The 16,140-nt window shown below is 40.2% G+C and overlaps 1 protein-coding gene across 4 annotated transcripts in view; it reads right to left on the bottom strand.

Moving 5' to 3' along the window:
- Window positions 1–16,140, bottom strand: part of TPCN2 (two pore segment channel 2) — a 57,620-nt gene that overhangs the window by 6,678 nt on the left and 34,802 nt on the right. For all 4 annotated transcript variants that reach the window (XM_073347861.2, XM_073347860.2, XM_078853250.1 and 1 more), the window contains 9 exons: window positions 15,278–15,397; window positions 14,775–14,834; window positions 14,563–14,691; window positions 13,066–13,115; window positions 7,803–7,902; window positions 3,003–3,074; window positions 939–1,012; window positions 350–440; window positions 162–244 (listed from right to left, as the gene is read on the bottom strand). In XM_073347861.2, the coding sequence (XP_073203962.2) occupies window positions 162–244; window positions 350–440; window positions 939–1,012; window positions 3,003–3,074; window positions 7,803–7,902; window positions 13,066–13,115; window positions 14,563–14,691; window positions 14,775–14,834; window positions 15,278–15,397 (779 nt within the window). The remainder of the gene's footprint in view (window positions 1–161; window positions 245–349; window positions 441–938; window positions 1,013–3,002; window positions 3,075–7,802; window positions 7,903–13,065; window positions 13,116–14,562; window positions 14,692–14,774; window positions 14,835–15,277; window positions 15,398–16,140) is intronic.

The following is a 16,140-nucleotide window of genomic DNA, read 5'->3' as shown; positions in this document are numbered from 1 at the left end:
GCAGGCAGGCAGTAATTTCATATGTAATTCCTGTTCCCAGATCATAAGAAGTGAACTCTGTCTATAGTTTCTGCCCATTTACTTTGAAGAACTATGTTGAATAGAACACAGGATAATACCCCCAATGGAGGGTCTCCTTAGGTACCAGTTTTATTACTTACGGACTTGAGTATCTTGAAAATGCATCCAGGAAAACTTGCCAATTGTTCACCACCATGATATCCCAGAGAGTTACTACCGCAGCCTAAGCAACAAGATGAAACAGAGGCTGAGTGGTTATTGCACTAACTGTCACTATTTAGACATCTTCAGAAAACACAGAACATATTCCACTAGCAACCAGACTCACAGCAAAGTCATCAAAGTTGTTTGGCCAATACTCCAACTGCTCGTAGGTCCCACACTGCAAGGTGCTGTTACCAGATGTTGCATTGACAACACTACAATGAAATTAGAGTGCAATGTTATTATAACATGCTAGACACTGTTCTATAGGTAGAATGCTTCCATTGAGTTGAGTACCTTCTCACAGGCAGAAAGGGAGCTCTAGTTAGAGAGAAAGCAGAAAAGGGGTCTGAAATTTCCAAGATGGGGATGAGCATTCCTGGAGACTCAAAACAGTGATGGGAAGTTGGAAGGATAGAATAGTGAGCAGGGGAGGAAAACCTGCAAGATTTAAGAGGTTAGTGACAGACTGGAGAGAAAGGAAGAGAAAGATAAGGAGGGAAAATCAAGGGGCTCACAGTAAGAAAGTCAAAGATTCTTGGCCCACCACAAATTAAAAATTATACTATAATAGTGAGGAGCGTACAGAAGAGGAGACTGAGGATGGAGGTACTTATCAAAGAGTTCAGGGAGATAAGAACAGAGGTATACAGTGGGGTTTAAAAAACCAAGAGGATCTTTCCAAATACTGAACATTTAGAGTAAAGCCTTACCTGATATTTCCCATAGGAACAACAGCACCTTTAAATAGCACTATGCCAGTTATAGCAAACGCATAGAAAACCACCTGGAAAGGAATACACATTAACATTAGTCACTAAAATACTCAAAAACTAACTTAGGGTGTTGTAAGGTAAGCTACTCAGAGACCATTCAATGTTAAAAAGAATACAATCAACTTAAAACTCATGGAGTAACGGAGGTAACGGAATTTGTTTAAAACAATGCCATGGGTTATTAAAAGTGAAAACTTTTTAAAGCACACTTATTTTTCACTCTATGCTGTATGCTTTCTCTCTATAGTCCATTCAGTGGGGAATTGTTAAAAAAAACTGATGAAGTCACTTTTCTTTATGAAAAGTTTCACCTTCTGGTTCTCAGTGTGGTGATGGCTGAACTGCAAACACTACAGAGGAGTGGCGGTTAAAAACAATTTCTATTGCGATTTTTAAAAAGTTATGGGAAGATTGCTGTTGGGCTTAGGTTTCCTAAAAGCAAGCTTCTACCAAACCTAAGCTATGGCCAAATTTAAATCAGCTATTTATATTTAATCAGAAACCTCTGTAAAAGCACCGCTGTAATTGTGCTAAAGTTAAATTTTCAAAAGTGTTTCAGTGACTTAGGAGCATAATTCCCATTTTGAAAAAGGACCAGCTCCCACTGATTATCAATGAGCACTATGTGCCTTTTGAAAATGGGACTTATGTTTTGAAATCACTCATGTACTTTTGAAAATTTTACCTTATGTCAGGAGTTGCCCTAGAAATAACCTTCAGAGAGTTGTCAACGCTTTACAATTCTTACTGAAGAAAGCATCACTTGCTACTAGGCTGGCTTGAGACAACATGAGCTTTCTAGTGAAAATGCCAGGATAATTTCAGTTCTCATGTTTCTATATTGTTATTTAAAAAGTCCCAGGAAGGAAAAGGATATTATACTTTGAGCTACACACAAGAGGATTTTAAACATGTTGGATCCAGTTGATGCTACACATCCACAGTCTGCCACTAGGTGGGGCATCTGGCTTAGCAATAATCAATCAGTTTTATTCCCTGTAACACCAGCTATGAAATTAACTCTAATATATACAGTAAACACTCAAAAGAGAAACGGGCCAAAAAATAATTAACATGATACTAACAGTATATGTTGCAGACTAACGTTGGAAAAAATAAGTCTCAACTCAACAACAAATGTAATAAGACCTCATCATCCAAGGAGATCAACTGAGCATCCTCAACTCCAACTTAAACAAAAATATTTGAAATTAATGATGGTTGAGGGTGCTCAGCCTATCGCAAGATCGGTCTCAGACTGTAAGCTCCTTAGGGCAGAGACTGCGTGTATCTCTGGCCGAGAGCATGCGACCTGCTTGCACACTCTAGCGCAACCAGGGACAGCTGCTGGTGAACCTGGTGCCAGCCCCAGTGGGCAGGGCTGGGGACACTACGGTCATGCTGGAGGAGCTGCCCGGGCTGGACGTTGGCTCCTGTGAACCGAGGCCTGACGTGCTGCTGCTTTCGCCGCTGTGGTTCCTGGTAGAGCCCTGCAACTCCACAGATATCCGCTTTATATCCACAGATATAAACTTTGTATCTGCGCAGGGCTCTAGTTGGTTAGGGTGGTTTTTAATGTGGATAACGTATATTTCCTTAACCTTCTTCTTGGACATGGCTGAACTGTTTCAGCTGAAACTTAAAAAAAAATTAAAAAGCCTGAGGCAGAAACCCAGGACAGGAAATTTCAGCCTGAATGCTTAAAGTTTTGTAAAGTTATAAGTAACTGAACAGAGGGTCTTATAATGGAAAGTTGCTACCAGCTCCACATATAATAATCAGCTAGTTTGTTGATCCCATAAGGAAGGGTTGCACTGCTAGGGGGCAGGATAAACACTTGGAAGCAAATATCTGATGTGCTGTTTCATGAAAATTAGTCATGTAGTTTCTGCTATTGTTAGTGGGGACAATGCATGTACCTTCGCTGGTTTACTCTGTTGAAAGTGTACCCTAGACTGCAGCATATTACAGAAAGACTGACAATCTCGAATTGTAACTCACCACCAGCAGCCCTGCAAAGGCTCTTAAGTTTTTCACCAGATCCAGCAATGTACTGGCAACCAAAGCCATGAACTAAAACAAAACACAGAATTCTTATCAATATTTTATTATACATTTTTTAAGCCCCATTAATCTATTGTAACTAAAATGATATAGAATGATGGCAGGCTGGGAAAATGAAGTGCAGTTAAATACTTTGCACTTCTACTACAGCATCTAGTACAGTGAGGTCCTGACTCATGCCTGGGACTCCTAGCTGCTACGATAATATAAATAATAGTGATTTTCATCCACGGATCTCACAGATTAATAGATTCATAGATATTAAGGTCAGAAGGGACCATTATGATCATCTAGTCTGACCTCCTGCACAATGCAGGCCACAGAATCTCTCCCACCCACTCCTGCGATAAACCTCTCACCTATGTCTGAGCTACTGAAGTCCTCTCATCATGGTTTAAAGACTTCAAAGTGCAGAGAATCCTCCAGCAAGTGACCCATGCCCCATGCTACAGAGGAAGGCGAAAAACCCCCAGGGCCTCTTCCAATCTGCCCTGGAGGAAAATTCCTTCCCAACTCCAAATATGGAGATCAGCTGAACCCTGAGCATATGGGCAAGATTCACCAGCCAGATACACAGGAAAGAATTCTCTGTAGTAACTCAGATCCCACCCCATCTAACATCCCATTACAGGCCATTGGGCCTATTTACCATGAATATTTAAAGATCAATTAATTGCCAAAATCATGTTATCCCATCATACCATCTCCTCCATAAATTTATCCAGTTTAATCTTGAAGCCAGAAAGGTCTTTTGTCCCCACTGCTTCCCTTGGAAGGCTATTCCAGAACTTTACTCCTCTGATGGTTAGAAACCTTCATCTAATTTCAAGTCTAAACTTCCCGATGGCCAGTTTATATCCATTTGTTCTTGTGTCCACATTGGTACTGAGCTTAAATAATTCCTCTCCCTCTCCGGTATTTATCCCTCTGATATAGAGAGCAATCATATCTCCCCTCAACCTTCTTTTGGTTAGGCTAAACAAGCCAAGCTCCTTGAATCTCCTTTCATAAGACAGGTTTTCCATTCCTCAGATCATCCTAGTAACCCTTCTCTGTACCTATTCCAGTTTGAATTCATCCTTCTTAAACACGGGAGACCAGAACTGCACACAGTATTCCAGATGAGGTCTCGCCAGTGCCTTGTATAACGGTACTAACACCTCCTTATCTCTATTGGAAATACCTCGCCTGATGCATCCCAAGACCGTATTAGCTTTTTTCACGGCCACATCACGTTGGCGGCTCATAGTCATCCTGAGGTCAACCAATACTCCAAGGTCCTTCTCCTCCTCCATTACTTCTAATTGATGCGTCCCCAGCTTATAACTAAAATTCTTGTTATTAATCCCTAAATGCATGACCTTACATTTCTCACTATTAAATTTCATCCTATTACTATTACACCAGTTTACAAGGTCATCCAGATCCTCCTGTATGATATCCCAGTCCTTCTCTAAACTGGCAATACCTCCCAGCTTTGCATCATCTGCAAACTTTATTCGTGCACTCCCACTTTTTGTGCCAAGGTCAGTAATAAAAAGATTAAATAAGATTGGTTCCAAAACCGATCACTGAGGAACTCCACTGGTAACCTCCCTCCAACCTGACAGTTCACCTTTCAGTAGGACCCATTGTAGTCTCCCCTTTAACCAATTCCTTATCCACCTTTCAATTTTCATATTGATCCCCATCTTTTCCAATTTAACTAATAATTCCCCATGTGGCACCGTATCAAATGCCTTACTGAAATCTAGGTAAATTAGATCCACTGCGTTTCCTTTGTCTAAAAAAATCTGTTACTTTCTCAGAAAAGGAGATCAGGTTGGTTTGGCACGATCTACATTTTGTAAAACCATGTTGTATTTTGTCCCATTTACCATTGACCTCAATGTCCTTAACTACTTTCTCCTTCAAAATGTTTTCCAAGACCTTGCAGACTACAGAGGTCAAACTAACAGGCCTGTAGTTACCTGGATAACGTTTTTTTCCTTTCTTAAAAATGGGAACTATGTTAGCAATTCTCCAGTCATACAGTACAATCTCCACATACTAAGTACAGTTAATGAATGAAGTCATATACTCTTGTGAGGTGGATGCTATTACTATAGTCCTGTCACAGTTTCACAGTGACTGCACCTGTATTCCCCCTCTGTGGTCCTTCCAGGGTATCTACTTAAAGCTTTCAAGCTCCCAGCCATCATCTGTCTTCAGCAGAGACCCTTGTCTTTCTCCCTCCTGACTGGGGGTTCCACAGCTCCTTGGGTTTCACTGTGATATCCCCAGCAAACCAGATTGCCTTAACAGGCCAGTATCTGCACTTTGCTTTTTCTCTGAAGTGTACTGCCAGTTATGTTACCACACAGCTCCATCTAAGTAAACACACCTATTCTTAAGGTAAACAGACTACAGAGAAAACATACTGAATCAATAAAAGAACCTATACACATGCGAAAAACCCTACCATAGGTCGCCCCAGCTCCAGCCAAGGGCAGCCACAACTGGGTCCCCCCCATTCCCTTGGACTGGGCAGAACAGCCGTTTCTTTAAATGGCTTGGACATGTGATCTCGGCCTTCATTAACAGGTAAATAAGCAAACAAACACCAATTCAGGGCAAAACTTCAAAAGGCTGGGGTTTTGCATAACCAGAGTTGTGGAATTTGCATTAACCTCTCCCTAGCGAATCTGAAGAAAATCCACTTAACGTTTATTGTCCCAAAAGTCCACACTTGTCTGGCACATTTTCAATAGTCTTTTGTACTCCCAGGAGTTACACAGGTTACCTCTCCCCCCCACTCCAAAGAGTTTTAGACAATCCCAGCCCAGAATAATACATAAATTTCATAACCAAGGATACTGCAGGAAATTGTCATTTCTGTCAAAATTACAGACTGGGAAACTGAGGCAAACACCTTAAGTGACTTACCCAAAGTCAGACGGTGACCGTAGGTGAGCCAGGAATGGAGCCCACAACTCCCAACTCTTGGTCCCATGTCTAAACCATTAGACCACACTTCCTCACTTTCCAGTTTGCACTTCACCCTGACATTAGCTAAACATTTGTTTTACTGAACTGGGATGCAAGTACAAAATAGTCTCCACAGCAGCTGTCATGCAAAGGCTCCAGGGATCTCCCAGCCTAGGCAGCCAGACAGACCTCACCCAATTCTGAATAGGGTAATGTCTCTCTTGGAACTACCCAAGCCTGCTTTCTTCCCAGGTGCAGTCTACAGTCTGGTACTAGCTCAGCATACCATATGGGTATGACAAGCAACAAGGCTGAGCCAGATTGTTCCCTGGCTGATCTGTCCCTCATATGAACTCACCACTGCTATAAGCAGCTTCACTATTTCCAGGTGTACAGCTCCAAATATTGGCTGTTTTTGCCTTTCTACAGCAGGCTCGTTTGCTATGCACTACCCTCTGTTGTCCAGGACCAAAGCTTTGAACTGACCAGAGTGCTGAGAGAATTAGAAGGACTCAATGTTAGAGCAACACTATATCATCATCAATGGTTAATCCTGGCATCACTTGATACAAACCTGAAATAAGAGAGACAACGTGGGTGAGGTATTATCTTTTATTGGCCCAACTTCTGTTGGAGAGAGAAAAGCTTTTGAGCCACACAGAGCTCTTCTTCAGCTCGGAGTACCTTTCCCAGACCTGAAGAGCTCAGTGTGGCTCAAAAGCTAGCCTCTGTCACTGACAGAAGTTGGTCCAACAAAAGAAATTACCTCACCCACCTTGTCTCTCTAATATCCTGGGACCCATACAGCTACAGAGTCACTGCAAGCCAGAAATAAGTAAGATTTGCACTTTTAATGGAAAAATTTCCATATACTGAATCAGCTCTTTGAACCTGAGGTGAAATTGGGCCTGGGTTGTAAGTAAGTAGGGTTGGGTATGAGGATATGGGAAGTAATTTCAGTTACAAGGATCAGTGCACAGGCATTTCACCTTTGCGAATCTGCGTTCAAATCCTGACCTAGACTGCAAGTGAAAACAAAGTGATTGTCTCATCTAGGTTGCTGTTTATATGGGGATTTTGTCGTTCATACAAGGCCCTCAAACACCGGGTCTGTTAAAGAAATTAGGTGGGGGAGCCAACATAGCACCTAGAAACTATTATAAATTCCTCATTGGAGTTGTATCCACTCAGGTGCTCAAGAGTGGGAACATAAGGCAAAAGGTCACTTATAGGGTACATATACAATGCAGCTGGAATTTCCACCTCGGGTAAACATGTGTGCACTAGCATTCATCCAACTAGCGTGCTAAAAATAGCACTGTGGCCACCGCAACTTGGGTGGCAGCTCGGGCAGCTGCCCTAGTACAGAGCGAGGCTCTCTCACAGGACTGTACTTGAGTTACTAGCCCATGCTGCCGCAGCTACACTCAGGTCCAGATTAATCAATGGGCAACTCTGTGAACTTGCAAAGGCCCCCATCTTAGGCAGGGCCCCCGATCGCTGGCATAAAAAGAGATGGGCGACTGGTGGCTGCGGGTCCACATCCAAACCACCAGATCATTGTATATAGCCCGCCCCCACATCACTCCACATGCTGGAAGGGGACTGAGAGTGAGGAGTTTCCAAGTTGTAAACCCAACTCAGATGCCTCTTCAATGCAATCAAATCCATCCGCGATGAAAAGGGTTATTATTCTGAGAAGGTTCTAGGAAGTTTTATAATTGGACTAGTCGAGAACTCAGGAAGTGGGAAAAAGCAAGGTACACGCACCTTCATGTTCGGGATAATCCGCAGAAATCTGAATACGATTAGCATATTCACCAGGCGCACCATATCCCACAGAGACAGCAACCCCATTATTTCAGGTCTCCTACAAAAGACACATGAATAATGCAACAAATTAGAACAACTAGTGACATAAAAAAAAAACCAACAGAGAAGCAACTGATGATAATTTTTTATTTGTTCTTCACAAATTTTGCTCAGCATTTGTGGGTTAATAATTTTTAGAAAAAGGAAGTTCTATTTCATCATGTACAACCTCTTTATAAACCTAATGCTGACAGTTACAGGGCTGAGAATTTACCTGGCAGGAGTCTCAGCCACAGGAAATATTAATGACTGAGGAGGAAGGAGATCCACCGATAGCTGCCATCACTTAAGCTACAATTTTAAATGTGGACATGACATAAAAGCATCTCCAGCTGTTTCAATGTGTATTGAAATGCCTGGTCAACTGATCTTGTTTCTACCAGACAGCCCTTCTCCTGTCTCCTCAAAGGAGATTTGACTTTGTGTAGTTTGAATCCTCTGGATGGAAGTGAAAGAAACAGGTTGGATGCAAGTCCCTTAGGAAACCCGAACCTGCCGAGGAGTATGCTGCATCCATGCTGAGCCCAGCTACTACTAACTCGTGAGGGAAGAGAGAAGCTAGAGTCACGGCACTGCACTTCATTACTGACAGACTGGCAGAATGCTCAACCCAGTTAGATTCCTTTTCTAAAGTCCATGTTAAAAATGTGTGTAGATAGCAAGCAGACCTCATAGGATATTTCAATTAAAATACTCCAAGAAACACATTCAAACTCTTCTTCTATTTTCAGTGATAATTCCTTACTCATAAGGATTTCTTTTTATCCTTCCAAGTAGTAACTGACTTTCACAGTTGATGAATGGCAATGAAAAATATGAAGAGTGCTCTGCATATAATAGATCCCAGAGTAGGATAGTGCAGTTGCAGAGGGATGTGCATTATTGGCTACTAATACATTAATATAATTGGTTTTGCTGCACTCAGGCTTCAAACTACACACTAAATTCATACATCCTACCATGCCTTATTGCTTAACTAAAACAGCATTCTGCGCATTACAGGGTCACATTTGAAAACTCAGTGCTAATAATAGTTGGCTTTTACATTGGAACAGTATGTGCTTCTGTTGCTGGGAGGGGAAAAAGGCTACTAGAAAATGGAAAACTCTCCAACAAATAAGTGAAAATTCCAAAGCCATGATTCAGGTAGCAAAGATACTCAATCCAAATCCTACAGCAAGAACTAAGAAATACCAGCACAGAAGGCATATTCTGGAAATATTTTAATACACTTCCAGTTATGTCTACACTGTGATAAAAAACCAGCAGCACCAAGTCTCAGAGCCTTGGTCAGCTGACTCAGGCTCACAGGACTCAGGCTGTGGGGCTATAAAACTGCAGTGTACATGTTCAGGCTCAGGCTGGAGCCAGGGGTCTGAGACCCCCAAGAGCGGCGAGGGTCCCAGAGCCTGGGCTCCAACCTGAGATCGAACATCTACACTGCAATTTTATATTCTCTTACCCCTAGTCAGCTGACCACCTGGGCCAGCCATGGCCACGCCATAGGTTTTTTATTGCAATGTAGATATACCCATGCAGACCCAACAATCAGCTAACACACTGTAACGGACATCTCAAGATTCATTCTGATCCACCTGGGTTGCATTTTCTTTGGGGCAGGGACATTCCTTTCACCTGGTGGTGGGTGGGTGTGTTAGTGCCAAGCACAATAGAGCCTCAGATCCCTGACTTGTGCCTGTGGATGCTATTGCAATACAAATAGGATATCAAATAATTAGCACTGTCAAACGATTAAAAAAATTAATCGCTATTAATTGCACTGTTAAACAATAACAGAATACCATTTATTTAAATATTTTTGGATGTTTTCTACATTTTCAAATATATGGATTTCAATTACAACACAATACAAAGTATACAATGCTCACTTTATATTTTTTTTTTATTACAAGTATCTGTACTGTAAAAAAACAAAAGGAATAGTATTAGGTGAATTGAAAGATACAAGTACTGTAGTGCAATCACTTTCTCATGAAAGTTGAACTTACAAATTTAGAATTATGTACCAAAAAAAAAAAACTACATTCAAATATAAAACAATGTAAATTTTTAGAGCCTGCAAGTCAACTCAGTCCTACTTCTTGTTCAGAAAAATTCTCAGACAAACAAGTTTGTTGACAGCAGTAGATAATGCTGCCCGCTTCTTGTTTACAATGTCATCTGAAAGTGACAACAGGCATTCTCCTGGCACTGCTGTAGCCGGCGTCGCAAGATATTTAGGTGCCAGATGCGCTAAAGATTCATATGTCCCTTCATGCTTCAACCACCATTCCAGAGGACATGCGTGCATGCTGATAACGGGTTCTGCTCAATAACAATACAAAGCAGAGCGGACTGACGCATGTTCATTTTCACTATTCGAGTCAGATGCCACCAGCAGAAGGTTGATTTTCTTTTTTGGTGGTTCATGTTCTGAAGTTTCCGCATTGGAGTGTTGCTCTTTTAAGACTTCTGAAAGCATGCTCCACACCTCATCCCTCTCAGATTTTGGAAGGCACTGCAGATTCTTAAACCTTGGGTCAAGTGCTGTAGTTATTGTTAGAAATCTCACATTGGTACCTTTGTTGCATTTTGTCAAATCTGCAGTGAAAGTGTTCTTAAAATGAATATCATGTGCTGGGTCATCATCTGAAACTGCTATAACATGAAATACATGGCAGAATGCGGGTAAAACAGAGCAGGGGACATACAATTCTCCCCCAAGGAGTTCAGTCACAAATTGAATTAACGCATTTCTTTTTAACAAGTGTCATCAGCATGGAAGCATGTCCTCTGGAATGGTGGCCGAAGCATGAAGGGGCATACTAATGTTTAGCATATCTGGCCCGTAAATACCTTGCAATGCTGACTACAAAAGTGCCGTGCAAATGCCTGTTTTCACTTTCTGGTGAAGTAAATAAGAAAAGGGCAGCAGCATCTCCTGTAAATGTAAACCAACATGCTTATCTTAGTGATTGGCTGAACAAGAAGTAGGACTGGGTGGACTTGTAGGCTCTAGAGTTTTATATTGTTTTGGTTTTGAGTGCAGTTATGTAACAAAAAATACCTATCTACATTTGTAAGTTGCCCTTTCATGACAGAGATTACACTACAGTACTCGTATGAGGTGAATTAAAAAATACTATTTCTTTTGTTTATCATTTTTACAGTGCAAATATTTATAATAAAAATATACACTTTGATTTCAATTACAACACAGAATATAATATACATGAAAATGTAGAAAAATATCCAAAATATTTAATAAATTTCAACTGGTAATCTATGGTTTACCAGTGCGATTAAACCTGTGATTAATCGCGATACATTTTTTTTATCACGATTAATTTTTTTGAGTTAATCACGTGAGAGTTAACTGCAATTAATTGACAGCCCTACAAATAACAATGATGTGCATTCACAAATCAAGGGGCAAAATTAAGCCCAAATTTATCACATGCATTTGTGTGGGAAATTCATTAAATTCAGATTTCAGAGTAACAGCCATGTTAGTTTGCCTTTGCAAAAAGAAAAGGAGTACTTGTGGCACCTTAGAGACTAACCAATTTATTTGAGCATGAGCTTTCGTGAGCTACAGCTCACTTCATCGGATGCATACCGTGGAAACTGCAGAAGACATTATATACACACAGAGACCATGAAACAATACCCCCTCCCACCCCACTGTCCTGCTGGTAATAGCTTATCTAAAGTGATAATAAAGTTGGGCCATTTCTAGCAGAAATCCAGGTTCTCTCACCCTCTGCCCCGCCCCCCCCCCCCCACACACACACAAACTCACTCTCCTGCTGGTAATAGCCCATCCAAAGTGACCACTCTCTTCACAATGTGTATGATAATCAAGGTGGGTCATTTCCAGCACAAATCCAGGTTCTCTCACTCCCTCACCATGCTCAAATAAATTGGTTAGTCTCTAAGGTGCCACAAGTACTCCATTAAATTCAGAGAAGCCACTGTACATAGCCTGTTCACAGCTATTAATATGCTTCTGACAGAGTTTATTCAATCATCACGTTTAACTCCGATATGTCATTTGAAAGGCATTCCAAACCAAACAGTTTTTCTAGCTCTGACAGCTAATTACCAGTTACCTAATGCCACTCAAAGACTGCTATACGAAATAAGACTCTGAAAATACCTACACTAAAGTGGGATAAAATTCATATGAAAATTTCTTTTAAAAGTTGGCCCTTCAACTCAGAGGGAAGTAAATAAGTGCCGGAGTCCATTAAAAATGACTGTCACAATAAGATGGAGACAGACTATTTTTCCAAAAGTAAGCGGAAGCAGATCACAAGTATGACTGTTTAAAGCAAGAGTCAGCTGCAGTAGCATGCAATTTTTAAAGGAGCATCTATGATTTTTTTCTTCTACTTAAGCGAAGAGAGTCACTGAACAGTCTTAGCTCATGAGCCATGAGAAGCAAAGAGCAGTAATTACACCACTGCTTGGTTACTGTGTGCATATATTTTAAAAATCTTTTACTCCAACAGATGAGAGATAAGAGAAATTCTGTATCTACATCAACTTATTTCTACAACAAAAGTCAAACTTAAAGCTACAGTGAAAGTTGTGATAAGAGTCTACACAGTTAGGTTTAACTGTAGCCTGTTACAGAAACAGAACAAGGTTAGCACCAGTTAATGTTTGCACTACATTAAATTTCATTTCATACGCTTTTTAGAAAACCGCTAAAAAGGGACACAAGCTATTTCTCCAAATCTACTCTGCTTTCATTCTAAGCCAGCCCTCAAGGTACATATATTCATCCTTCTATCAGAACAGCAGAATAGCTTTTTCAAATTCTGTCAGAGATCGAACAGAACAGTATTCTCCCAATTCTCTGTATTGCCTGACCTCTAGTGACTGCAGAAGTGAATTATTGAAGCTGCTTTTAACAGGTTTGGCACCTTATGCTAGGTAGCGTTGTTTTGGGGTTTTGTTTAGTAGGTCTGGCAAGTTAAGCAGCTATATGTACACAAATACCTAATGTGTATCATGTTTATAAATAGTTGTCCCTGGATACTGTACCAATGAGAGTACATGTGAGCCATGCAATTTTTGACCAGGATCTTTTAAGTCCCAACACCTTATGCTACAATTTTCAGAAGAGCTATAAATGCTTATGAAGAATACATACCAGCCTGGATGAGGAAATCCATACACAGCAAAAGTTGAGACCTCCAAAACCTTTTATTACAAAAGAAAAGAAGCAAAACTGCAGCAACTCTGATGTTTGTTTTGTGAATTAAAGTCTCAAGAACTTTGACCTCAAAAAAAAAAACCTCAAACTTCTTCCAAACCGACAGTGACAGCAGTTTTAGTCAGTAATTTGACTTGCTATAAAGCTAGGTAATTGTCAGTTTCAGCTAGCAGATCACAAAATTACTCCTGCCTCCCCACCCAAGTCCAGTGGTGGGAAGTAAACCTTACTTCTTGTACAGAAATAAGTTAAAGTGCATGCAGGGATTTTGTTTAGGCATAGGACTTAGCAGCAGACAGACCAGCCGTTTCAGAGCTGCAATAATAGTTTCAGAGAAACTAATTCTATGGAATCCAAGTTGAAATAGCAAGTTTTAGAATTTAGAATAAATTAGAATTTTTCACCTAATCTTTGAGAATACCATTTGTGAAACAACTTTGAAAATATAAACAAAACAAGGTTTTTACTACTGTTCTACTAAGAGATCTTATAGAGTATTGAGAATTGGAGGTTTTCAGAGGTGCCTAAGAAAGGTGCCCACATTCTATTGTATTTAAATGGAATTTATGCCCCAACGTCCTTCAGCACCCCAGTCTGGGTGATTACAAAGGGCAACTGAAAAATGTTCTCCATTTAAATCCAGTGTGCATGAACAATTCTCCTCCCCCCACATTAAACTGGAAAAGGCTTCTTGTTTTAAAGCCAGAAGTTTAAACACCAACCTGTTGGCCTCTTGGGCAAAAACTATCTAAACAAACATACTTTGCTAGCTGGGCAAAAAGCAAAAGGTGGCTCTTAAGTGGGTACAGAATACCAAATTTAGATCTGGTCTAAGAAAGTGTAAATCCTTGTATTACACAAGGCTTGAATCTGGTCTCAGCTGTCCAGCGAATTCCCTTCTTTCATCAAATAACTATAAGAATGATTAGTCTGCTACTCCCCACCCAAATGGTAAGGTTACTACAGATTATGTAAAATGCAATACCTCCTCTCATTGTTATTTTTGTTTGAGAGACTTGAGCTTTTCAGATTTAACACGGAGGAGACTGCATATGGAGAAGCTCACAACTCCAAATATCTATCCAAAATGAGCGGTAAAATATATCTATTGATATCCTGGAATATCAATATGGTTTGAGTGTATATAAATATGTAGATCTCATCACTGAAGGGTAAATTTTTGACCTAGTGAAAGCTACATGCCAACCAGTAGTAGTGAAAAATGCTTCCACAATGTTGTATCTCAGAACAATGCAGAACCTTTAGCGGACAAGACAAAAATTTAATTTCAATATGAAAATGTATTGATCAGTTTCTCACATATGCCAAGACTGTATAAATCATTATCTCTCTGACTCAAACAAATAATGTTGACATTAGAGCTGGGTCATCCTAGAAACTCACTTTCAAGAACTTAGTTACCCAGGAACTTACCAGCAGAATAACAGTCAGAAATCCATCAAATCTATTGCTTGGGTACGATATGTATCTTTTAAATCCCATTGCCAGTATTTTCAGCAGCATTTCCAGCAGATAGTACAGGATAAAAAAACAATTTATAGCCTAAAAGGTGTAAAATGAAGAACATCCTTAGAATTAAGCTTTGAGAAGCAACAGCAACCACATAAGACATTGATACTTCTTACCCCCAAGAAGTAGTCATCCCGTTCAGAAAGCTGCTTATCTGCATCCATTACCAAGATGACCTGGAAAAACAAAAAACCTCTGGTGAATCAACAGTTGGCTGCTGTACCCTAGAGAGCAAAAATGCACCACATCAAATCAAGACTAGCTCCCCGCCCTGGCCCTGAGATAGTAGGGCACTTTAAACACTAGGGAAAAAAAAATACAATTGCTTATTCACTTCTCTGTGCCTCAGCTTCTCCATCTGTAAAATGGGGGGCAATGATATTGATCTCCTTTGTAAAGCACTTTGAGATCTACTAATTAGAAGTACTATGCAAGAGCTAGTTATTATTATACTCTGCAGACTCCTTTCCAAACAGAGAAATTATTCCTTAGTTTTAAATATTCTGGGCAAGATTAAACAATGCATAATAGAGACCTCTACACAACGTGGTGGTAGGAATACAGAGTAATGTACAAAACTAAATCCTGTTCTGTTTCTGATGCAAAAATCAATACTTACACAGATAGAAACAATGTTTGCTAGTGCTACAACGTTCCCTAAGTAGCCAAAGAAGTGATGGCCAAAAGCAAACTGCACTTTCTGCAGAAAAGGAGACTGGTACTCTGGTGTGGGAGGATGCTGAAAAGAGAAGAACAGTCATTTTTGAGACTCAGAGTCTAAATCCTTTGTTAGAAGGAGTAGGGAGAAAGGCCCAATTTAAGAGAAAAATAAAGTATAAACTCAGCCCCAGTGTAAGCAGGGAGCAAAACTCCACTGAGCTCAAATTTCAGAGACATTGCATACGTTTATGGCAGGACTGAATTTGTTCCTAAAACCCAGTCTATACATAAAGTTGTATCAGTTTAACTAAAGGTGTGATTTTTTAAACCAGTTCAGTCATATTGGTGCCAAAAACCATGTGAATGCTGTTATTTTGGTTTAGGAAAAGTTTGTTTTGATTTACTTTATGTTGATTAGGAATCTGTTTAACCTAAACCAAAGTAAGCTCACCTTAAACCGAAATACGAGTGTCCAGACAAGGGTTTGCACCAGAGTTTATAATGAGTTTTTAAAACCAGTTTAAGTTAAAATCAATGCAGCTGGGTGCAGACAAGCTTTAAGCCCAGTAAAACTTTGACTTCATTCAAGAACTGGGAGGCAAGACTTCTATTGAAGAAGGCTTTGACATCATCCTCCAAAAGATAAACATATGGGGACAATGAATTGCCTTAAAATGGGACTCTCTCACGGTGGTAAAACTTTTTAAATGCCTCACACATTTCATCACAAACCTATTTACCATGTGTGTTTTTTGTTAGTTCCCCTACGTATTTCTAATGATCAAAAATGGTGCACCATTTGCTCATCTTCTTGTTAATCCT

The sequence above is a fragment of the Lepidochelys kempii genome, chromosome 6 (genome assembly GCF_965140285.1).
Source record: "Lepidochelys kempii isolate rLepKem1 chromosome 6, rLepKem1.hap1, whole genome shotgun sequence".
Lineage (NCBI taxonomy): Eukaryota > Metazoa > Chordata > Testudines > Cheloniidae > Lepidochelys > Lepidochelys kempii.
The sequence above is the reverse complement of the archived record's forward strand: the minus strand, read 5'-3'. Positions and strand labels throughout refer to the sequence as shown.